The 26,514-nt window shown below is 41.2% G+C and overlaps 1 protein-coding gene across 3 annotated transcripts in view; it reads left to right on the top strand.

The window, feature by feature from the left end:
- Window positions 1–26,514, top strand: part of mettl15 (methyltransferase 15, mitochondrial 12S rRNA N4-cytidine) — a 57,437-nt gene that overhangs the window by 16,655 nt on the left and 14,268 nt on the right. For all 3 annotated transcript variants that reach the window (XM_021586435.3, XM_021586434.3, XM_036963295.2), the window contains exon 3: window positions 19,679–19,815. In XM_021586435.3, coding sequence (XP_021442110.2) covers window positions 19,679–19,815 — 137 coding nt within the window. The remainder of the gene's footprint in view (window positions 1–19,678; window positions 19,816–26,514) is intronic.

The following is a 26,514-nucleotide window of genomic DNA, read 5'->3' as shown; positions in this document are numbered from 1 at the left end:
TGTGGCTTGGGGACACGACGTGGTAGCCTCATGATCTGTAAAACAGCAAGTGATTGTAGGATAATTAAAGAGTTGATCACCCGAATGAGACAATTAATAAGCCATGAATTTATGACAGAATTGGTTGCCATAAAAAAAACGGAATCCGTTGTTTGTTCTCATCCAATGTCCTGTGATTCAGAGAATGATGATGTAGGCCAATGTGGTTTGACGTTAGGCTAGATTTAAGGGCAATGCAAATTAGTTTAAAATACACTAGATCCCTCACCCTAAGCCCTAAAGGAATTCATATGGATTTATTTGATTATGTTGAGTCCATCTAATAATGAGAAAATTATTATTATATTTGCACTTAATAATTTATATATATATATATATTTTAATGCAGCTTGAATAGCCTATGTGGTGTAGTAAAATGTAGCTATTTTCCTTGCTAGCAAAGGGCGAAAGAAGGTAGAGCTCGTCCACTGACTGTGTGTGCTAGGTAGAACTGACTGAAACATTGGACAGCTAATTTCACCTCTGGGTCCCGGGGACAGTTCCTCTTGCACACTAAGTCCATTTCTTTCTTCCAATTAATTGCAGCATTGCCACAAAAATGGGAGAGGCAAGTAGAAGGGGAAACAAGTAAGGAACTTGTATGTCGGCTCTGTATTAAAGAACATAAATGTTTTAAGAAAAGTATGGTAAATAAAAACATATACCAATTTCATTTAAGGAACAAAAAACTGACAGCTGTGCCATATAGATTGCAAAGTAGTTGGAAAGAGATTTTCGATGTACCCATTCCATGGCACATAGTTTATGAATTCATACGCAAAACAACGCAGGATACAAAACTTCTAATTTTTCAATTTAAATTACTATACAAAATTCTTGCTACCAATAGAATGTCATACAGTGGGGCAAAAAAGTATTTAGTCAGCCACCAATTGTGCAAGTTCTCCCACATAGAATTTTTTTTCCAGAAAATCACATTGTAGGATTTTTTATGAATTTATTTGCAAATTATGGTGGAAAATAAGTATTTGGTCAATAACAAAAGTTTATCTCAATACTTTGTTATATAGCCTTTGTTGGCAATGACGGAGGTCAAACGTTTTCTGTCTTCACAAGGTTTTCACACACTGTTGCTGGTATTTTGGCCCATTCCTCCATGTAGATCTCCTCTAGAACAGTGATGTTTTGGGGCTGTTGCTGGGCAACATGGACTTTCAACTCCCTCCAAAGATTTTCTATGGGGGTTGAGATCTGGAGACTGGCTAGGCCACTCCAGGACCTTGAAATGCTTCTTACGAAGCCACTCCTTCGTTGCCTGAGTGGTGTGTTTGGGATCATTGTCATGCTGAAAGACCCAGCCACGTTTCATCTTCAATGCCCTTGCTGATGGAAGAAGGTTTTCACTCAAAATCTCATGATACATGGCCCCATTCATTCTTTCCTTTACACGGATCAGTCGTCCTGGTCCCTTTGCAGAAAAACTGCCCCAAAGCATGATGTATCCAACCCCATGCTTCACAGTAGGTATGGTGTTCTTTGGATGCAACTCAGCATTCTTTGTCCTCCAAACACGACGAGTTGAGTTTTTACCAAAAAGTTATATTTTGGTTTCATCTGACCATATGACATTCTCCCAATCTTCTTCTGGATCATCCAAATGCTCTCTAGCAAACTTCAGACGGGCCTGGACATGTACTGGCTTAAGCAGGGGGACACGTCTGGCACTGCAGGATTTGAGTCCCTGGCGGCGTAGTGTGTTACTGATGGTAGGCTTTGTTTCTTTGGTCCCAGCTCTCTGCAGGTCATTCACTAGGTCCCCCCGTGTGGTTCTGGGATTTTTGTGATCATTTTGACCCCATGGGGTGAGATCTTGCATGGAGCCCCAGATCGAGGGAGATTATCAGTGGTCTTGTATGTCTTCCATTTCCTAATAATTGCTCCCACAGTTGATTTCTTCAAACCAAGCTGCTTACCTATTGCAGATGCAGTCTTTCCAGCCTGGTGCAGGTCTACAATTTTGTTTCTGGTGTCCTTTGACAGCTCTTTGGTCTTGGCCATAGTGGAGTTTGGAGTGTGACTGTTTGAGGTTGTGGACAGGTGTCTTTTATACTGCTAACAAGTTCAAACAGGTGCCATTAATACAGGTAACGAGTGGAGGACAGAGGAGCCTCTTAAAGAAGAAGTTACAGGTCTGTGAGAGCCAGAAATCTTGCTTGTTTGTAGGTGACCAAATACTTATTTTCCACCATAATTTGCAATAAATTCATAAAAAATCCTACAATGTGATTTTTCCTCATTTTGTCTGTCATAGTTGAAGTGTACCTATGATGAAAATTACAGGCCTCTCTCATCTTTTTAAGTGGGAGAACTTGCACAATTGGTGGCTGACTAAATACTTTTTTGCCCCACTGTATATATGGGGGATACAATCTTCCCAGCTCTGCAGATTCTGCTGTGATTAGGCATAGTCATTAGATAATTTAGTTGGCTATTGTCCATATGTAGCTCGTTTTTGGTCACAGGTCCAGGAATGGCTGAAGAATTGCAACATTTGCCTAGAACTAACGCTGCAGATAGCAATCCTGGGTGATTTGAAAAGCCATAATCAATCAATAATATAATCATTATTTTAGCAAAATAATTTACAATCTGTAGAAGCTATGCAAATAGAAAGGTTCAATACTTTTGTGAAGCATCACAGCACAGTTGAAAAATATCTGGCAAATAGAAAATGGATGATGTTGAGAGATAGATGGGAGAGGTTGAATGGAGCTGAAGGGTGGGACTAATAGCAAGATAAAACATGTAAAACATACGGGGTCTGTTAAATGTATATAGGTTCAGAACTTTTGTAAAATAGCACAGTTACAAATAGAAACTGGATGGACATCAGAAATAGAGGAAGGAGTAAAAACAAACTAAATATAACTATTGTAAAATAGATTGTCTGTAAAATGTGTATAAGATGTATAAACTGAAGGTAGAAGCCTAAGTGATTATTGGTTTAAGTACATTTCTGAAAAATCACAAAAAAATCAAACTGCTGACTTGTTGGACTGAAAAATCTGTCTTGGTCTACAAAAGGCAGTTACGATTTTGTGAACCTCGTGATGAGACATTCATATAAATATGAAGATAGAGTTAGCTAGCTACCTGGTGAGAGATGTGCTAATGGGGTCCGAGGTTAGGATGGGTCAGATCTCTAGTATGGCAGCCATTGGTCGGACTCTCCACAGAGGGGTTATGGTAGGGTCCTAAAGACTGTGTGCTCTGGGCCTCTGAATCTTTTTCCTGATGGAATTCAGCTGCTAATGTTTTCATTTGTTTAGGAAATATTCCCTAAACCTACTCAGACAGTGTGGTTATAGTAACAAATGTTTTGGCTCATGCAGTTCTGTCTTGTCCTTGCTAGCTTAAAAGCTTTCTCCAAAATAAATCTTTACTTAAAATCTCTAGAGGTTTGAATGGACAAAGAATATTTGTATTTGTTGTAACTCTACTGCATTCCATTAACAAAAGGGAGATTACCTCTACATACAGCAAGGTAGTCGAAGACGGCCCTCTTGCCATCTCATTTTTTTGTCAGGTGACACACACACACAGACAGAGAGGGAAGTTTTTCAGGTAAGTCTATTCAAAGCCTGTAGAGACAGTTGAGGCAAGAGACCACATGTGTCTTGGCCACGAACAGCAATGAAGCCGATCAACATAATAACCTCAGTCTTGACAGAGTAATTGCTAGAAATGTTCTTGTCCGTGAGATATTCACCTCTCATTTGCCTTTTGTGTTGCTGCTGTTCAAGCCTTGGTGTATGATGCCTAGACAATTATTATTTTCTGATGTAGCTTGCTATTTCTTTTCTGTAACATTTTAAACTTCCACTTGGTTTGCATTGGATTCCGTTAAGAGTTTCTGTGACATGTCTGTATATAGTAAGTTATCCTAGTGGGAATGAGTCTGACCTTGATTAATAATGTGAAATACTGATACATCTTGTGCTACAAAGGTCCATACTGTATATTAGTGCAAGTTCTTCAGCGTGGCTCTGGCTTGCCTGTTCTGAAGCAGACCTATTGTAAATGAAGTGTGAACTATGTTTCACTGTGCTAAGTTGTAAATGATATGTGCACTTGGAGCAACAGAACTTGGTTTAAAGTAAAGGGAAAGTGGGATACCTAGTCAGTTGTACAACTGAATGCATTCAACTGAAATGTGTCTTCTGCATTTAACCCAGCCCTCCTGTATCAGAGAGGTACAGCGTGCTGCCTTAATCAGCATCCACATCATTGCTGCCCAGGGAGCAGTTGTTGTTGGGGGTTAACTGCCTTGCACAGGGGCAAAACAACCGATTTTTACCTTGTTGGTTCTTGGATTCAATCCAGCAACCTTTTGATTACTGGCCCATACCTGCCAGGCTACCTGCCAATTGGTTTGTCCAGATACTGTACATCTTTGTTTCAGTATGATGTTTTATTCCCTCCCTGTGTTCGGCCCAGACTTATTATAATTCCTGAACAGGTGTGCAGCGAGAAATACTGATTTAGCACGAAGATGTTTTTTCTTTTGTGAGATCTGCACGTGTCTGTGATGAGAGGGAAATGTTGACCCTAATAAACAAAACATCTTCTTCTGTAAAGCACATTGACCTTATTCCAATATTTTATCACCAGTCTTCAAGATTCAGTGTAAATGTAGATGTTTAACAGTTCTTTACAGCTTTTTAATAGCCTTAACCAGTAAGTGCCAGTTGGCCGCCTGCCTTCCGTGCAATTGAGTGAATCCATGGGCAATGGCTATACAGGAGACACTTCTGCTTCTCAACCATAAAGCCATCCAGTCGATGACAACTGCCCTCACCCCCATCACATTCTGCACCTTTATTAGGCATTGAAGACACTGAGTGCCCTACATAAAATACACACACTCCATCACAAGATTGACAAATTTATGTATACTTAATCTTGCTCTGAACTTTGAGTGACGGGGGAAATGCAAACCCACTCCCCCATCCCTGTCATGGCAACAGATGCGACAAGGAAAGCGATCCTGTACCAGTGGATCGGTCTCCCTAATGGTCTGTCTGTTAGTGTAACAAGATATTTAAAAACTCCCCTCAATGACATTTTAGATCCCTCACTGTAACTGACCCGGGCTGGGGAGTCACAAGTAGGATTTTCGTGAGTCCTCTGCCATCTCTCAGGTTCCTGTCCCCCTTTCCTAATGAACTGAAGAGGGAGATTATCGAGATGTGGCCTTTTTTTCCATATAGCCAGACTGTCATATGTCTGCATGAACTAAATCACTAATGAACTCAATATGTAAAACCATTTTATAAAATGCAAGGGCATCCCTGAAGGATTTTCATATAGGCTATTGTGTAACTTTACCCTTAAGCAGTATCTAACTTTTCTCCCCTGTTTCTGTTAGGATGTTGAGCATAGAATGTGTTTAGAGGAATGCAGTGAGGTGACTGTGCCCAACTGCCCTGCAAGCTACAGTACCACTGCCTTGTAGTTTCAATGCCCAACTGCTCTGCAAGCTACAGTACCACTGCCTTGTAGTTTCAATTCCCAACTACCCTACAAACTACCACTGCCTTGTAGTTTCAATGCCCAACTGCCCAGCAAACTACCACTGCCTTGTAGTTTCTATGCCCAACTGCCCTGCAAACTACCACTGCCTTGTAGTTTCAATGCCCAACTGCCTTGCAAACTGCCACTGCCTTGTAGGTTCAATGCCCTGCAAGCTACCACTGCCTTGTAGGTTCAATGCCCAACTGCGACACTTGGTGCGCTCCTGACTCTCCTGTTCCCTCTGCTGGAAAAGGCAAATATTACATCCCTTAATTAGTGGACATGCATGCAACTGTATATTGATGATCATTCACAAGGCTAAGGTTCAAGATGTATGTCTCACCTGTTATGATTGCTTTACCTTTCCTCCTGCCTTGTCAAATCAGATTACAACCTCATCATTAACATATGTTCATCTAAGACAGGGGTGTCAAACTCATTTTGTCTCGGTGGCCGTCTTCAATCTTTAACCGGGGTCTTTGGGGGTGCCGCACTGAATATTGGTTATATTTCCTCGCCGTCAAAACTTGCATGGTTTTTGAACATTTCTATACTCTTCGACTGTGCAGCTTTAATTTCGGTGATTATTAGTGAGCTGGACAGTCAAGAAACTGTATAAATGTAGGTCCATTATCATTTCTACACATTTTGATTTGGTTTTAGTCATTTTAAAGTATACTGAACAAAAATATAAACTCACAACAATTTCAAAAATGTTACTGAGTTGCAGTTCATATAAGGAAATCAGTCATTAGGCCTTTATCTATGGATTTCACATGACTAGGAATACAGATATGCATCTGTTGGTCACAGATACCTTTAAAAAAGGTAGGGGCATGGATCAGAAAAACAGTCAGTATCTGATCTGTGACCACCATTTGCCTCATGCAGTTTGACACGTCTCCTTCGCATAGAGTTGATCAGGCTGTTGCTTGTGGCCTGTGGAACGGTGTCCCACTCCTCTTCAATGGCTGTGCGAAGTTGCTGGATATTGGCGGCAACTGGAACACGTTGTCGTACATGTCGATCCAGTGCATCCCAAACATGCTCAAAGGGGGACATGTCTGGTGAGTATGCAGGCCATGGAAGAATTGGGACATTTTCAGCTTCGCAGAATTGTCAGATCCTTGCAACATGGGGTTGTGCATTATCATGCTGAATGAATGGCATGACAATGGGCCTCAGGATCTTGTCACGATATCTCTGTGCATTCAAATTGCCATCAATAAAATGCAATTGTGTTGTCTGTAGATTATGCTTGCCTATACTATAACCCCACCACCACCATAGGGAACTCTGTTCACAATGTTGACATCAGCAATCCGCTCACTCACACTATGCCACGCACGTGGTGTGTGTTTGTGAGGCCGGTTGGACAGACTGCCAATTTCCCTAAAACGACATTGAAAGCAGCTTATGGTAGAGAAAAGAACATAAAATTATCTGGCAACAGCTCTGGTAGACATTCCTGCAGTCAGCATGCCAATTGCACGCTCCCTCAAAACTTGAGACATCTGTGGCATTGTGTTGTGTGACAAAACTGCACATTTTAGAGTGGCCTTTTATGGGCCCCATCACTAGGTGCAGCTGTGTAATGATCATGCAGTTTAATCAGCTTTATATCTTTCCCCTCCTGCCTGATCCAGGATGTCTTGGTCCAGGCAGACTTGGCTAGAGCACTACAGACACCCCTCTATATGTATGCGAATGATTTGATCCAACTTCAGTGTGAATCGTCATTGCAAATGCCAAGCCCATTATAGCCAAATCCTTCAGGGAGTTGTTTGGTCCGTCTGGTTGCCGAGATGGCAGGTTGTTTAAAGGGGAAGGATCACATAAAATGATGGCCTCTGTAGATGTTACACAAGGCATTCTTATTTGAGGCTTTTTCTCTTTTTCTTTTTCAAAACAGACGTCGTGCTCTAAAAATACATCACAGGAGGAGAGTTGTGGGTAAACAAATGAAAATACCCTCCAATGACACTGCTGGATCTGGTAGACTTGTTGCATTGCGTGCTCCTTCCCGTAGTAGGATATATTTCCATTTGTCACATGAGGTTTAACACATAGGCAGGGTTTTTTTCTGGATCAAAGTGGGGCTTAGGTATGTGGGGGGTGACAGTGGGCGTGGCCATTGGTGCGCCGCCGACCAGAATTTTTTGCGGCACTTCTCCTGGCCACAGAGACAAAATGTTGCTTTTTTTAAGCCAATGTTTTGAAATTCTACAAATTTTGCAATGGAGCATGGAGAAATAATTGCAGTTTTAAAATCCAGTTTCCTGAAATTCTACACATTTTGGCATGGCTTATGCTATCTGAGAAACTCAAACATAACCAAATCCTGCCATGATAAAAATACTCCTGAATGTATACATTTTTGATTCTCCTTGACTGTGCCTTTTTTGTTGTTGGTGGTCGATAGTTCTCAAAGATGATCTTATTAAAAAATATCTAGGTCAATTTTATTTTCTACGTAGTGTATATCTGGTTTTAGTCGATGTAATGTACACTGAAAAAACGTTTTACCAGTCCAAAATTGGACTGTGGGGTGTATTTGGTGCCTGAAGCTTGAAAGGTCCCATGTGTTCACACGCCTAATCCTCAATGAGCAGTCATGGTGGTGGTGATCTTCCCCATCATACATCTAAAGCATGGATTAAAAATGTAATAGATTATCTGTTCATGCCCAGAGGCAGTCCTTGTTATCATAGACTGGGCTAGGAGACATCATGAGGATTGTCTAGACTGGAGTGGGTTGTGCTGTGATTACATTAACAGGTTTACTAGCTTCAGGTTAGTACTGTATTAGAAGGAATTTAAAAAAATAATATTAGTTGATGCTCATAGGTGGATTCCTCCTTATCTACCTCTGATTCCAATACTGCCACATAGCCTAGTAAGCCTACACTGTTTATTTTCACATTCGACTTACTACTTTAGCAATCCACATCACCTAGGCAGGATCAGCATTGTTGCTTCTATGGCCACAGTTCTAAAGATTTAGGAGGCTTGAGCTGAGGTAGAGTTAATGAGATTGGATCCCCTGCTTGCCTCAATAGAAGACTAGTTTTCCATTTTTTTTTTGGTACGATTTTATTTTTAACAATACAAAACATCAATTTACAAACGACAACATACAAACTCACACAAACATCCACAACATCACCCTGCCCAGACCCACCTGCTCACGCGCCTGTATCAGTCTCCGCCACATGGCCTCAAACGGCACCATTTTGTTTCTCTCCGTCGCCCACACACTTACAAAATGTAGATAATAGAGCATTTGACCTTTCCATTGTGTTAATGATGCAGGATTTGCTGATTTCAGTTTTTAAGTACATGTTTTTTCAAGATGATTGATGAAAGTATTGCCCAACCCATTGGGTATCTTACTGCACCCTCAAATGCCATGTCTTGACATATGTTAGCAAACAGATTAAAAGTACATTTACATTGTAATACTTCTGACAGACAACTTTCTAACTCCGCCCATAACTTTTGGATTTTAGAGCATTCCCTGTGTCATTTAAGCAATAAGGCCTGAGGGGGTGTGGTATTTGACCAATATACCACAGCCAAGAGCTGTTGTTAAGCACGACGCAACGCAGAGTGCCTGGATACAGCACTTAGCTGTGGTATATTGTCCATATACCACAAATCCCTGAGGTGCCTTACTGCTATTATAAACTGGTTACCAATGTAATTAGAGCAGTGAAAAAAAAAATGTTTTGTCATACCCGTGGTATACTGTTTGGCTGACAGCCGTGGTATATCAATCAGCATTCAGGGCTCGAACCACAGTTTATAGTGTTAGTTTTACACTTAAGACATGACTCTGGCGTTGTGCTGTAGAATTTGTGAATTTTTGTTTAGGCTAGTAACTAGTTTGAATTTTAGTAGCATATACTTACACTTTTGGTTTTGAAACGTTTGGTTTATTCGGATCCCCATTAGCTTTTGCCGAAGCAGCAACTATTCTTCCTGGGGTCCACACAAAAACAAACCAAAACACGACGAGAACAGTCACACAAATGTTAAATACAACAATATACAAATAATACAACTAAAGAAGGCATGTGTATGATAGTGTTTGTGTGTGTCATTTCACAGTTCCTATAAGATGTTGTCTTATTTAACATGTTGGTTAAAGGCCAGCAGACTTTGCATTTTTGTTGTTTTTCTTTTTTTTGTATTGAATGGCACAACAGGCGAGTTCATTATGCGTGTGACTCATCCCACTAGCCCACACCTCCTCCCCATCTGCTGCTGTGCTTTAGATGGGAGATGGGAGAGGGAAATGCCATTGATCACCTCTTCTCTCACATGCACGCACACACCCCACCTCCGACGTCACTATCGATCGGCAAGTTTAATGTTTCTGTGCGGAACGGAAGACATTTCCCATTGTCATTTTCCATCTGTTGGCCACCAAAAAGCCCTTTTTGTTGATGTAATGTGACAAAAGGCAGAAGTCATAAGCCACAGACAACTTGACTGCAATGTTTTCCTTTCACTTTCTTAAAAAATGCAATGGTTAGGGAGCATCCACTGTTAAGAGACGCTGAGAACAATTTCCCTTCGAACCCAAAATAAATAGGCATATGGTTGTAAAGGCACAGAAAGAGAAAAAAAAAGATATTGAAAGTACAGTATGGCTAAACTTTGTGGTTACTGAATACTTATGGTTATGTACATGTGACCGACTGAGTTCGAACCCGGGTTTCCTGCACACCACAAGACTGTGTTAGCTCACTGAGCTGAATCGTAGTCATTAGCTCGGGATGTATCACAAGTCCTCAACTCTCAGGCAATGCACAAGCATGTCTTACCAAACCATCTTTATTCAACTTTACCCACTTTTGAAGATCTTCTTGCAAAGACCGATCTGAGGCATGGCACCAATGTCAACAAATAGGTTCAAACCCGGCTGTCTCGCATGCCACAAGACTGTTATCCCGCTGAGCTAAAGCCTAGCCATACACTCTGGGAGCTAACACAAGTCTTCAGGCAATGTTACTCTTCACAAAACCACCATGAACCACCTCATCCAGATGAGCTGAATACGTTGGTAAGAATCTACACAAACTGTTATCAAAACCGATTCTATTCCAAATGATTTGTGGTCTAATCAAAAAATGTGATGCTTGCCGTTTTCTTTCTTCCGTCATATATTGTTTCCAAAGCCATGCCCCATTACACTGGGAGCATAACAATGAGCATAACAATGACCACAGCTGCTGTAATTGGATGCAAGTGCAATGTAGATAATTGTACTGTAGGCCGCTCTGTAATTGGGCATTTGTGCACTACATCAATCATTTTTACATAACATTCTTTATAGTAGAAAAAGAAAATGAATGGAAAGGCAGTAAAGTAACATTTTGTCACAGAATCTGTGTAGATAACTTGTTCCCCACCTTCTGTTTGACAGCCACACAAAAAGCATGTCCTGACAGGGGAAGCTCTGTCTCTGTGACAGGATCAAATAAAAAAACATACCTAGTGACATTTAACCCCCTGGTCAACCCCTGCCCCCCTGTTCTTCCTTATGGCAATGGAGTGGATCATGTCTGAAACAGTTAGAGGTGACAAGACTAGAATTTTATGGTCGCTCACCCAGACTTTGCCGACAACCTTAGTCTTCTGTCCCAAATAAGACACAAAAGTTGGCAAATTGTTTCCTTTCCAAAATGTAGAGAGAGATTTTTGAGGGATGTAAAACATATACAATCCCAGTCAAAAGTTTGGACACCAACTCACTCCTACTTATTCTTTATTTTGACTATTTTCTACATTGTAAAATAATAGTGAAGACATCAAAACTATGAAATAACACATATGGAACCATGTAGTAACCAAACAAGTGTTAAACAAATCAAAATATATTTTTCAAAGTAGCCACCCATTGCCTTGATGACAGCTTTGCACACTCTTGGCATTCTCTCCTTCACTCTGCGGTCCAACTCATCCCAAACCATCTCAATTGGGTTGAGGTCGGGTGATTGTGGAGCCCAGGTCATCAGATGCAGCACTCCATCACTCTCCTTAACTAGCCATGCTGGTTAAGTGTGCCTTAAATTCTAAATAAATCAGACACTGTCACAAGCAAAGCACTATTACACCTCCTCCTTCATGCATCACGGTGGGAATCGCACTTGCGGAGATCATCCGTTCACCTACTCTGTCGGGATTTCATACCCAGCTGGCTTGTCCAGCGCCCGTTCTTCGGCCGGCCCATCAGGCTTGTGGTGGGGGGGTGGGTACTGTAACGCCTGTGCCTGCTCCCCCTTCCTGGAGCTCGATGATGCCACGCTCCCCAGCATTATGCACTCCTGCCACCATCAGTACACACACCTGCCTTTCCCCGTCACTCGCATCAGCGTATTATTGGACTCACCGGGACTCAATCACCGGTTTTATTACCTCCCTTATATTTGTCAGTTCCCCATCTCTGTTACCTGCTGCTGCATTGATTGTTGACTGTAATTGTGTACCCGTGTGCTGACGCTGTTCCTGTCTTGTTCTTTGTCAGTTCCTCATTTAAATGTTCTACTCCCCATACCTGCTTCTCGACTCCAGCGTCGGTTCTTTCACTGTATACCAACCCTACCTTGTTACAACACAACTGATTGGCTCAAAAGCATTAAGAAAGAAAGAAATTCCACAAATAAACTTTTAACAAGGCACACCTGTTAATTGAAATTCATTGCAGGTGACTACTTCATGAAGCTGGTTGAGAGAATGCCAAGAGTGTGCAAAGCTGTCATCAAGGCAAAGGGTGGCTACTTTAAAGAATCTAAAATCTAAAATATATTTTGATTTGTGTAACAATTTTGTGCTTACTACATGATTACTACATGACTCTTGAATGAGTAGGTTTCCAAACTTTTGACTTGTACCGTATATTTACTATAAACTTCATAAATTACATCCTGTAAGAGTTCAGCTGCCTTTTTACTGTAATAATTAATCATATAACTAGTGGGTTGGAAAATGTATCCTTATTTCTTGCAGTACTGCCTTGATTCATTCTTTCCTCCCCTCCTGTACATCTCAAAGAGTTGGTTAGTGACTACGAATTTAAGATCTCAGCTTTCGTCTCCTATAAATGTTCTCCTGCTGTAATGAAGTAGCTGTAATGAAGTATGAATTATGACTGTCTAATATATCATTTATAAAACTATTTGTTTATCGTAGAACAACTAGTTGCTATCTATATGGAAGGTTCTTAGTTTTCCAACTCTGCTGCATAAGAGGGTGCGACCTATCCTTCCACCGACAGTCCGACCAGCGAATTAAAGTTTAGGCGGGACTTCCCAGCCTCCAATGGATGTGGATATGTAACCCGATACCCGAGAGTCTTCAATTCAAGCTGGAAACCGTAGCTGTGAGCCAAAACAGTCGGGAAGTGAATAGACTTTACATAGACTGATCTATAAGCAAATTACCTTGATAAACAAGTTATATCTTAACTGGTTTATGCTCATTGTGTTTTGTTCACTGGAAGAGAACAACTCTGTAGGTGTTTTAAAGAGATGTCTGGATGACTCAATTATTTTACAAACCACTGAAGTAAAAGAGAGAGACGGCTAGGTAGTGGAGAAACAGCTATGTAGTGATTTTCTCCGAAAATAATCAATGGGTATTTTCTACAAAACTATGTAAAAACTATTTTCTCAGACAAATACTTTTGACAAATGTCATCAATATTATTTGCTATGTTCAACCATTTTACCATTTGTTTATTTGAATGCTCATTCACAGACAGCCATTTTCCACAATCCCCATTCACAGTGATGATGCAGAGAGTGATCGACCAATCAATCAATCAAATGTATTTATAAAGCCCTTCTTAGATCAGCTGATGTCACAAAGTTCTGTACAGAAACCCAGCCGAAAACCTCAAACAGCAAGCAATGCAGGTGTAGAAGCACGATGGCTAGGAAAAACTCCCAGAAAGGCCAAAACCTAGGAAGAAACCTAGAGAGGAACCAGGCTATGAGGAGTGGCCAGTCCTCTTCTGGCTGTGCCGAGTGGAGATTATAACAGAACATGGCCAAAATGAGTCTTCAATAAAGACTTAAATGTTGAGACCGTGTTTGCGCCTCTCACATGGATAGGCAGATCATTCCATAAAAATGGAGCTCTATAGGAGAAAGCCCTGCCTCCAGCTGTTTGCTTAGAAATTCTAGGGACAGTAAGGAGGCCTGTGTCTTGTGACCGTTGTTGTGGAAATGTCCTGTATTACCAAATCCTGAGAGAGCAAACCACACATAAGTCAGAGTTATCATAAAGTCCATTTTTTATTATTTGGTCTCCTAAAGGAAAGCTCTTATCTCGGTCTTGGAACCAAAAACATTACCTCACCCAATGGCATATATCAAATACACCCCCTCCTGGACAAGCTTACAGAGAGACATGACTGGCACACAGACATTGTGGACCCACCTAACTGGTTCCCCATTAATCCCACCATCCCTTCACATGGTTTAGGAATAGTTTACAGACACATTCACAGATACGACTAACCCGACCTCTCCCCTCTCTGGGCCCCAAGTAACTTACCCACATAAGCATGCTCTTAAATATTAAGAAAACATCTTATTTATAAATGTTACCTAAATAATTCTGATTCTGCCACGACACCGTAGCATACGTGTAGGTATGTACGGCAGGACCAAATCAGAAAGGTAGGTAGAAGCAAGCCCATGTAATGCTTTGTAGGTTAGCAGTAAAACCTTGAAATCAGCCCAGGCCTTAACCGGAAGCCAGTGTAGAGGCTAGCACTGGAGTAATATGATCACATTTTTTGGTTCTTGTCAAGATTCTAGGAGCCGTGTTTAGCACTAACTGAAGTTTATTTAGTGCTTTAGCCAGAAAGTAGAGCATTGCAGTAGTCTAACCTAAAAGTGACAAAAGAATGGATACATTTTTCTGCATCATTTTTGGACAGAAAGTATCTGATTTTTGCAATGTTACGTAGATGGAAAAAAGCGGTCCTTGAAGTAGTCTAGATATGTTCTTCAAAAGAGAGATCAGGGTCCAGAGTAACGCCAAGGTTTATTTGAGACGACTGTACAACAATCAAGATGAATTGTCCGATTCAACAGAATATCTCTTTGTTTCTTGGGATCTAGAACAAGCATCTCTGCTTTGTCCGAGTTTAAAAGTAGAACATTTGCCGCCATCCACTTCCTTATGTCTGAAACACAGCCTTCCAGGGAGAGCAATTTTGGGGCTTCACCATGTTTCATCGAAATGTACAGCTGTGTGTCATCCGCACAGCAGTGAAAGTTTACATTGTGTTCCGAATGACATCATTCAGTAAAATATATAGTGAAAACAATAGTGGTCCTAAAACGGAGCCTTGAGGAACACCGACATTTACAGTTGATTTGTCAGAGGACAAAGCATTCACAGAGACAAACATATCTTTCTGACAGAGAAGATCTAAACCAGGCCAGAACTTGTCCGTGTAGACCAATTTGGGTTTCCAATCTCTCCAAAAGAATGTGGTTATCGATGGTATCAAAAGCAGCACTAAGGTCTAGGAGCACGAGGACAGATGCAGTGCCTCGGTCTGACGCCATTAAAAGGTAATTTACCACCTTCACAAGTGCAGTCTCAGTGCTATGATGGGGTCTGAAACCAGACTGAAACGTTTTGTATACATTGTTTGTCTTCAACAGCTTTTTCTTAAAATGTTGAGAGGAATGGGAGACTTGATATAGGCCAATAGTTTTTTATATTTTCTGGGTCATGGTTTGGCTTTTTCAAGAGAGGCTTTATTACTGCCACTTTTAGTGAGTTTAGTACACACCCGGTGGCTAGAGAGCCGTTTATTATGTTCAACATAGGAGGGCCAAGCACAGTAAGCAGCTCTCTCAGTAGTTTAGTTGGAATAGGGTCCAGTATGCAGCTTGAAGGTTTAGAGGCCATGATTATTTCCTTTAATGTGTTGAGATAAAATACTAAAAAATGGGATTGTCTCCCTTGATCCTAGGTCCTGGTAGAGTTGTGCAGACTCAGGACAACTGAGCTTTAGAGGAATACGCAGATTTAAAGAAGAGTCCAAAATGTATATTTATATTATATTTTCCTCAAAGAATTTCATGAATTTATCACTGCTTAAGTGAAAGCCATCCTCTCTTGGGGAATGCTGCTTTTTAGTTAGCTTTGCGACAGTATCAAAACAATTTTTGGGATTGTTCTTATTTTCCTCAATTAAGTTGGAAAAATAGGATGATGGAGCAGCAGTGAGGGCTCTTCGATACTGCACGGTACTGTCTTTCCAAGCTAGTCGGAAGACTTCCAGTTTGGTGGAGCAGCAGTAAGGGCACTTCGATACTGCACGGTACTGTCTTTCCAAGCTAGTCGGAAGACTTCCAGTTTGGTGGAGCAACAGTAAGGGCACTTCGATACTGCACGGTACTGTCTTTCCAAGCTAGTCGGAAGACTTCCAGTTTGGTGGAGCGCCATTTCTGTTCCAATTTTCTGGAAGCTTGCTTCAGTGCTCGGGTATTTTCTGTATACCAGGGAGCTAGTTTCTTATGACAAATGTTTTTAGTTTTTAGGGTTTTGACTGCATCTAGGGTATTGCACAAGGTTAAATTGAGTTCCTTGGTTAACTGAGTTTTGTACTCTGACGTCCTTGGGTAGGTGGAGGGAGTCTGGAAGGGCATCTAGGATTCTTTGGGTTGTCCGAGAATTTACAGCACGACTTTTGATGATCCTTGGTTGGGGGTCTGAGCAGATTATTTGTTGCAAATGTAATAAAATGGTGATCCGATAGTCCAGGATTATGAGGGAAAACATTAAGATCCACAACATTTATTCCACGGGACAAAACTAGGTCCAGAGTATGACTGTGGCAGTGAGTAGGTCCGGAGACATTTTGGACAAAACCCACTGAGTCGATGATGGCTCTGAAAGCCTTTTGGAGTGAGTCCATGTGAATATTAAAGTCACCAAAAATTAGAATATTATCTGCCATGAATACAAGGTCCTATAGGAATTCAGGGAACTCAGTGAGATATGCTGTATATGGCCCATGAGGCCTGTAAACAGTAGCTATAAAAAGTGATTGAGTAGGCTGCATAGTAGACTATAAGCTCAAAAGATAACTTTTTTTGTCAATTGAAATGTGCTATTGTAAACGTTAGCAACACCTTTGCCTTTGCGGGATGCGCGGGGGATATGGTCACTAGTGTAACCAGGAGGGGAGGCCTCATTTAACACAGTGAATTCATCAGGCTTAAGCCATGTTTCAGTCAGGCCAATCACATCAAGATTATGATCAGTGATTAGTTCATTGACTATAACTGCCTTGGAAGTGAGGGATCTAACATTAAGTAGCCCTATTTTGAGATGTATCACAATCTCTTTCAATAATGGCAGGAATGGAGGAGGTCTTTATTCCAGTGAGATTGCTAAGGCGAACACTGCCATTTTAGTTTTGCCCAACCTTGGTCGAGGCACCGACACGGTCTCAATGGGGATAGCTGAGCTCACTACACTGACTGTGCTAGTGGCAGACTCCATTAAGCCGGCAGGCTGGCTAACAGTCTGCTGCCTGGCCTGCACCCTATCTCATTGTGGAGCTAGGGGAGTTGGAGCCCTGTCTATGTTCGTAGATAAGATGAGAGCACCCCACCTGCTAGGATGGAGTCAGTCACTCCTCAACAGGCCAGGATTCAATCTTGCAACCTTACAGTTAACTAGTCCAACTAACCACCTGCCTCTCATTGCACTCCACGTGGAGCCTGCCTGTTACGCGAATGCAGTACAAGCCAAGTTAAGTTGCTAGCTAGCATTAAACTTATCTTTATAATATAACAATCAATCATATTCACTAGTTAACTACACATGGTTGATGGTATTACTAGTTTATCTAGCGTGTCCTGCGTTGCATATAATCGATGCAACACAGGGGGATGATTTAACAAAAGCGCATTTGCGAAAAAAGCACAATCGTTGCACGGCTGTACCTAACCATAAACACCAATGCCTTTCTTAAAATCAATACACAGAAGTATATATTTTTAAACCTGCATATTTAGCTAAAAGAAATCCAGTTTCGCAGGCAATATTAACCAGGTGAAATTGTGTCACTTCTCTTGCGTTCATTGCACGCAGAGTCAGGGTATATGCAACAGTTTAGGCCGCCTAGCTCATTGCGAACTAATTTGCCAGAATTTTACGTAATTATGACATAACATTGAAGGTTTGTGCAATGTAACAGGAATATTTAGACTTATAGATGCCATCCATTAGATAAAATACAGAACGGTTCCGTATTTCACTGAAATAATAAACGTTTTGTTTTCGAGATGATAGTTTCCGGATTCGACCATATTAATGACCTAAGGCTCATATTTCTGTGTGTTATTATGTTATAATTAAGTCTATGATTTGATAGAGCAGTCTGACTGAGCGATGGTAGGCACCAGCAGGCTCGTAAGCATTCATTCAAACGGCACTTTCGTGCGTTTTGCCAGCAGCTCGTCACTGTGCTTCAAGCATTGAGCTGTTTATTACTTTAAGCCTATCAACTGGCTGGTGTAACCGATGTGAAATGGCTAGCTAGTTAGCGGGGTGTGCGCTAATAGCATTTCAAATGTCACTCGCTTTGAGATTTTGAGTGGTTGTTCCCCTTGCTCTGCATGGGCCGCGGATTTTGTGGAGCGATGGGTAACGATGCTTCGAGGGTGGCTGTTGTCGATGTGTTCCTGGTTCGAGCCCAGGTAGGGGCGAGGAGAGGGACGGAAGCTATACTGTTACACTGGCAATACTAAAGTGCCTATAAAAACATCCAATAGCCAAAGGTATATGAAATACAAAGTCCTATAAATACTATATTAACTACAACCTAAATCCTCTTACCTGGGAATATTGAAGTCTCATGTTAAAAGGAACCACCAACTTTCATATGTTCTCATGTTCTGAGCAAGGAACTTAAACGTTAGCTTTTTTACATGGCACATATTGCACTATTACTTTCTTCTCCAACACTTTGTTTTTGCATTATTTAAACCAAATTGAACATGTTTCATTATTTATTTGAGGCTAAATAGATTTTTATTTATGTATTATATTAAGTTAAAATAAGTGTTCATTCAGTATTGTTGTAATTGTCATTATTACAAATACATTTAAAAAATCGTCCGATTAATCGGTATCGGCATTTTTGGTCCTCCAATAATCGGTATCGGCGTTGAAAAATCATAATCGGTCGACCTCTACTCTCTACACTCGACAGTTTTAGCTTTAGCCAGCACCTTCTTCAGATTAGCCTTAACGTCGGTAGCCCTGCCCCCTGGTAAACAGTCTATGATCGCTGGATGATTCATTTGAAGTCTAATACTGCGGGTAATGGAGTCGCCAATGACTAGGGTTTTCAATTTGTCAGAGCTAATGGTGAGAGGCTTCGGCGTCTCAGACCCCGTAACGGGAGGTAGAGACCCGAGAAGGCTCATGATAAAGTATGTGCAGGGTCTGAGCTTATAACTCCAGAAAGAGATTGGCAGTCAAACTAATTGTACATTTTTCACAAGGCGCTATTGGGGGTAAGTCTTTATTTTTCAGTGGCATTTTTATTTTTCAGGACACATTGTGTGATGTGTGGGTGTAGCTTAGATCGTCCAGGGAATTTGGGGCTGGGGTGTAGCTTGGACGGCAGGCTGAGTTGACAAAGATCTTTCAAGAGGGGCAAGGATGACTAAACAATTGACTTTTTGATGCGAATGGAGAACTGTTTATCTAGATAGCTGTTGTGTGTTTTGTGACAACTAAAAGAGACTCAAACAGTACGGTTGGTTAAAAGGTTCTTCAAATGTTCAGAACTATGTTTAAGTGCATGATAGCTATTAATACAATGGCAATAATATATAATATAATTTCAATTATATGATTGGACATTTCATGATTATTTAGTCTTTCATAGTGTAATAGTGCATTAGGAATTGAGGTATGCTAACTAATCATTCTCTGAGCAATCACCTTAGAAATGAGGACTATGTATAGGCTAATTGATAGAGGGTTGTCATTGTAAGGCTTCTGAAAGAACTGTCCTTGACATCAGACTACCTATTGTCTGTGTCCATAGGTTGTTCTGGACATGACTTTTGGAGGTGGAGGTCACACCAAAGCCATCCTGAGGGCATCTCCTGAGGTGACAGTCGTGGCCCTAGACCGAGACCCCACAGCATTCAGCTTAGCTCAACAGCTGGCCAAGGAACACAGGTGATTGATTGCCTTTTTTATAATAATTACAGTGGTATGTATAATATTGGTATACATTGTACTTAAGTCACATATTTCACAGATTTGCAAGTCAAAATACATTTGTTTACAAATGTAATCTGCATGTAGAAATGTCAATGAACATCAAGGGATCCTTTGGGATTTTGGTAACTAGGCCCTTTCTTCTTCCCTAGGGTCAGATGAACTTATGGATACCATTTTTATGTCTCTGCGTGCAGTATGAAGGAAGTTGCTAACTAGTTACAAATTGTGCTAAAGTTAGACACAAATAAATAAAAATGGTATACACAACTTCATCTGACTGGGAAAGTAGATAAAGGGTCTCATTGCCAAAATCCCAAAGGATCCCTTTAACACATCCTAATATGCAGTAACATAAAAGTCATTGTAAATTGTGTAGGCTACATACAATGCAATTAATTTCACTGTACCTGCTTACATTATGATTAATATATACATGCTTTAGAGACAGTTATTTGAAGTGAGACTACAAAACAGAATAGACACTCTAATGATGTATGATTCACAATATCTCTACTGCCGAATGTGATTGGTATGTGCTTGCATTGTTAATGCTGTTATGTGGGTTATTTTCCCTCAAAGTTATACAGTCAACAATTTATGGATCATAGTTTAGATTGAAGGTTAGCTAGATCATGATACAGCCTTTTGCATCCCAGCTCCCAACCCTCTCCACCTCCCTGCCAACCTTCAAACCCTGAAAGAAAATGAATCACTGAGTAACTGCTGCTAAAGCCCCTCGTTTCACAAACCATCCACATCCATTGTGTCAGGGAGACTTAAACCCAGTCCCCCCACGCTTAGCTGGTGGGCCTGGCGTCTCATTTGTCAGAACAGAGGCCCACGGCCCCAGTGTGAGGGAGATGCTGCCTCCCACTGAGGTTCCGTCAGTGGTGAGTGGGAGGTAAAGAGAGAGGAGAGCCCAGCAAACTTCGAAGAGAGAGGAGGGAGACACCGGGCCACAGTGTTTAATAATGAGGGAGAGAGTGTGTGCGAGAGCAAGCGAGAGTGCATGAGGGAGGATGAAAATTAGATGTTCCTAAGACCATGGCGTGGGTAGGAATCCTTTTACGTAGATTCCGGGGAAACCTCTCTCGGGGGGGAATGTCTGCTACACCAACGTGCCTATGAGAGGGGGATGTGACGGAAGAGAGAAAATCAGAGTACGCCATTCTGTCAGCAGCAATATACCCCAGCTATAAACCCTTCCACACCCACTCACGATTTGAGAGAAGCCAGAGAAATCTAGCAATTAGCTAATATTATTGGAAGCCTGTATAAAAGACCCTTGCAGCCCACGTAATGCCTCCACACAACAGGGCTGGAGAGCGTTCTCTTCTCTCTCTCTCTCGTATTTCTATCCTCACTGATTTCGCTTCTCTTTTGCCTTGCAAAAAGTACAGCCTTGATGCAAACTATTGAAGAGCGATGTGAATCTGCACTTATGTAATTGCTTAGATTAGTGCCCAGAGGAAGAGTTCGATTTTCTAGCATAGTAGACGCCCTGACAACTTTCACATTGGTTGCAGTGGTCTGAGGGGTATCCTACGAAGGAAGCTGGATCTACTCAGCGTTTTCTAAAGCTAACCAGCTTCAATTAGCTTCAGATTCCAACTCAGGCTTCATCTGTATTACTACGGTATGAAGCCTGCCGCAAACTCTATCAGGCTTGTAACTGCGCGTACATGTCACACATGGCTAGTCGAACGCTGAACTCTTCATTGAGACAATGCTGAAACATCAAGCAATGGGCAAATCAGTTGCACATTTTCATTTCTGCCAAAATCAAAATGAAAGAAGGCCTGAGACGATACCAGTATCGCAATATTTTTTTCCTTGCCAAAAATGGAAAAGCGAAGCAGATCAGTGTTTGGTCCTTTATAAACCTGCTGTATGTAAAATAGTGTGTGCTTGAGCTTGAAAAATCAATACATGTAACTCTGAATGACATCATGTTTGTTTCCAAAGTTAGGGCGGTTTTCCTAAAGAAGGTAAATCCGCTTTGTGTTTTGTTTCCTTGCCACGACACTGAGTATTGCGATACTGTTATTGTCCAGGCCCTAATGTTGAGACTTAATTCTCTATTCTGAGTGTGACAATATTGTGGAGATTCTCCGCACTAGTCTATTACCAGCGATATCTTTCTTATTGCTATTACTTATGTACAGGGGGCTTTATGTGTGTGCAACTTTTAGGTGGAAAATTGACAAAAGCCACATCTGGGGGGAAAAAGAGAGAAGTAAATTACTAGTGATTGGTGTCTGCATGTCATTGATTTGCATGTGGTGATTAGCATTTAGTAAGTAACCTGATATATCATGTTTACTTTAGACACCATTCCACTCTCCTAGGGTGAAATCTAGTGAACAGGCCTACCAGGGAGAAGAAAGGGGAAACGACATTAGTTGTGGCGCTCTACTGAGAATCTACGTAGCTCTAACTCTCTTTAGTCTTAGGCTTACATCTTAAACACTTCATGCTAAATGTGTTTATTTTTAAGTTTAGTTTAAACTTCTAGAGTTGAGGTTGCTTAAGTTCACATTCCAAACCAAACACAAGCATCTTTCGCCGGTGGTACTTTGTGTGTGTTCTTTTTTCATGTCCTGTAGATATTTTCATCACTGCTCCCCTGCTGAAAGCAATCAATCAGCATCTTGTCTTAGGCCTTAGTGACGCAGGTAGAGGAGCTGAGCAGGTCAGCACTGGGGAATATTTCAGACTTGATTTGTGGAGAAGCAGCGCGTCACGTTGGGTACACACACACACACACACGCTTAGCACTCAACGGTGAGGACTCCTGGCACTTTTACCTCAAGATGGGGCGTTGGGAGGGGAATGGCATCTGCGGATGTGTGTTTTCAAGTGCTGCTGAAAATAGTGCATTTTTGTGTAATGTGTTCAGGTTACAGTCATGAAAATGGAAAACAAAGGACACAATCTTTACACAGTACATCCGTACTGTACATCTGTGTCATCCGTCAGAGGAAGTGCTTAAAAGATTAAACAAACCAACAGAAGAATTGTATTTTTTATTATTTTTTAATTGAACCTTTATTTAACTAGGCAAGTCAGTAAATAACAAATTCTTATTTACAATGACAGAATGTGTAGGCAAACCCTTATCTGCTCTACTTCACACCCAGATAACCAGGTGACAGACACTAATATGAAGAAGACTGCAGCAGCTCAAAGCTCTGTTCCTTTATTAATGTCCTGCTCCAGGGCACCAATACTACCAGCAATACTACCACCAATACTTACTTCCAGGATGGCCCTACAGTACACAGACAGGGGAAGGGATTTCTTTATAACATTTGTGGACAACTGGGGACATTTTCTGGGGCAAGTAGCAAAAATAGATGCAGGCTGAGCACTTGTGGAGAACCTTGACAGAAATTGGAACAGAGTGTTGATTAAGAAAGACAGAAGTTTTGCCCTTTTATTGGCCAATCTTCACACGTCCTGAAGACCCTAATGGAACTTAAATGGAAGCAGTTCCCAAAACACCTTTTAATGTGATATGTGACATGGAAGTTGTAGTGACTACAGACAGTCAGAGCCTCAGTGTTAACATCTCATCTGACGAATGTGCAGGACAGTAACCCCAATCACCACCCTGGGGCATTGGGGTCTACATTGAGTGTCCCTACTGGCCATAGTTTGACACATGCACGTGAAGGAGAGTGGTTGTAACAATAACCAGTTCATCATTATTTTTTAAAACAAGGTTGCCCTGTTACCTCACTCAGCAGGGCAGGGCATCGTCCAGCATTACTTAAGGTCATTCAATCCACCATATGCCCCAATGTGGCCTTCTCTTCAATGATTTAACATGTTGTAGGTGGGCCAGGGGAGATGGCATTTAAAACAACAACAACAACCTTTTATTCAGTTATAAGTTAAGAATGATGTCAATGTTGTGGGTTGCACAATTACATATAGATCAGTTCTCTAAAGCAATTATAAGCCTATACTTGGACCACACACACACACACACACACACACACACACACACACACACACACACACACTTCCGAAACTGGGCATGTTTAATAATGTAACACCTTACATAAGGCATCTATATATCCAACCATGTGTCTAAGCCACATAAAGAAGTGAATCAATAAAAAACGTTATAACTGTTTTGCATATTCTTAAATCCTCCTGTGACTCACAGAAACAGAGCATCGGAGCCTCCTCAGCGTGTTGGGGAGTTCAACCGGCATAGCTGAGGTTGTGTAGAAAAAAATAACCAGGATCTTAAATATAGTAACTGAAAATGGTTACTAATGATAAGGAAATTGCCCACTTGGTCAGTGGCGCATCTCTTGCAATTATCAATGAATAAAGCCCATAGATTAAAATCCCTTACTAAGAAAGCTCCATCATAATCTTTTGTAGTTCAACACGTTTTAGCCATAACTACTATGAGAACAGTTTGTTAGGGTCTTTGTCTCTTCATTACTTAATCCACCTCCTCTCCTTCCCTGCCTGCCTTATTGCTGAAGACAATGTACGATTTGTGGAGGAGGCTAGAAAAGTTGACACGACACCATCTGTACCAAACCAAGTTTATGATTAAACCTTACGATGCATTTAAACTAGTCAACTACCTGGATGAAATGAAATGTACAGTGCCTTGCGAAAGTATTCGGCCCCCTTGAACTTTGCAACCTTTTGCCACATTTCAGGCTTCAAACATAAAGATATAAAACTGTATTTTTTTGTGAAGAATCAACAACAAGTGGGACACAATCATGAAGTGGAACGACATTTATTGGATATTTCAAACTTTTTTAACAAATCAAAAACTGAAAAATTGGGCGTGCAAAATTATTCAGCTCCCTTAAGTTAATACTTTGTAGCGCCACCTTTTGCTGCGATTACAGCTGTAAGTCGCTTGGGGTATGTCTCTATCAGTTTTGCACATCGAGAGACTGAAATTTTTTCCCATTCCTCCTTGCAAAACAGCTCGAGCTCAGTGAAGTTGGATGGAGAGCATTTGTGAACAGCAGTTTTCAGTTCTTTCCCCAGATTCTCGATTGGATTCAGGTCTGGACTTTGACTTGGCCATTCTAACACCTGGATATGTTTATTTTTGAACCATTCCATTGTAGATTTTGCTTTATGTTTTGGATCATTGTCTTGTTGGAAGACAAATCTCCGTCCCAGTCTCAGGTCTTTTGCAGACTCCATCAGGTTTTCTTCCAGAATGGTCCTGTATTTGGCTCCATCCATCTTCCCATCAATTTTAACCATCTTCCCTGTACCTGCTGAAGAAAAGCAGGCCCAAACCATGATGCTGCCACCACCATGTTTGACAGTGGGGATGGTGTGTTCAGCTGTGTTGCTTTTACGCCAAACATAACGTTTTGCATTGTTGCCAAAAAGTTCAATTTTGGTTTCATCTGACCAGAGCACCTTCTTCCACATGTTTGGTGTGTCTCCCAGGTGGCTTGTGGCAAACTTTAAACAACACTTTTTATGTATATCTTTAAGAAATGGCTTTCTTCTTGCCACTCTTCCATAAAGGCCAGATTTGTGCAATATACGACTGATTGTTGTCCTATGGACAGAGTCTCCCACCTCAGCTGTAGATCTCTGCAGTTCATCCAGAGTGATCATTGGCCTCTTGGCTGCATCTCTGATTATCTGGCTGCATCTCTATTATCGCTTGCACAGGGCTCCTTGGGATGTTTAAAGCTTGGGAACTATTTTTTATCCAAATCCGGCTTTAAACTTCTTCACAACAGTATCTCGGACCTGCCTGGTGTGTTCCTTGTTCTTCATGATGCTCTCTGCGCTTTTAACGGACCTCTGAGACTATCACAGTGCAGGTGTATTTATACAGAGACTTGATTACACACAGGTGGATTGTATTTATCCTCATTAGTCATTTAGGTCAACATTGGATCATTCAGAGATCCTCACTGAACTTCTGGAGAGAGTTTGCTTGCTGTACTGAAAGTAAAGGGGCTGAATAATTTTGCACGCCCAATTTTTCAGTTTTTGATTTGTTAAAAAAGTTTGAAATATCCAATAAATGTCGTTCCACTTCATGATTGTGTCCCACTTGTTGTTGATTCTTCACAAAAAAATACAGTTTTATATCTTTATGTTTGAAGCCTGAAATGTGGCAAAAGGTCGCAAAGTTCAAGGGGGCCGAATACTTTCGCAAGGCACTGTATCTCCACACACTGTGTTGTTTACCATGGTAACCAAGTTTAATTGAATTAGGGGATTACAAAGGTTTGTACATTTTAGATTTTATGTCCATGAAACAATGTATGGATAATATGATATCCCTTCAGTTTTCCTACACTTTATTACATTTTATACTCAATGTAACTTTTTAGGGGACTTCAGTCTCTGAAGGGAGTGAAATGCATCAAGAGTCTTGATTGATAAAAACGGTCTCAAACCAATGAGCTGCAGAAGCCATAAATTCTCAGCATATTGACATACGGTCTTACTGTATACTGCGTTGGTACACAGTAGGCATGGTTGCTCTGTCTGGGGGCACTGCTCTGTTGAGATGGGACCGGGAGGGGGTGGACGGGTCTGTGAAGCACGTGGGTGTGGAGAATGCCTTGCTATAGATTTTACAGCATATTAATGACTGCAGCGAAGAATGGAAAACTTCTAGAGCATGATAAG

The sequence above is a fragment of the Oncorhynchus mykiss genome, chromosome 26 (assembly GCF_057628025.1).
Source record: "Oncorhynchus mykiss isolate SJ-2025 chromosome 26, ASM5762802v1, whole genome shotgun sequence".
In the NCBI taxonomy this organism is placed as follows: domain Eukaryota; kingdom Metazoa; phylum Chordata; class Actinopteri; order Salmoniformes; family Salmonidae; genus Oncorhynchus; species Oncorhynchus mykiss.
Note: the sequence above shows the minus strand (reverse complement) of the source record. Positions and strands in the feature narration are given on the sequence as shown.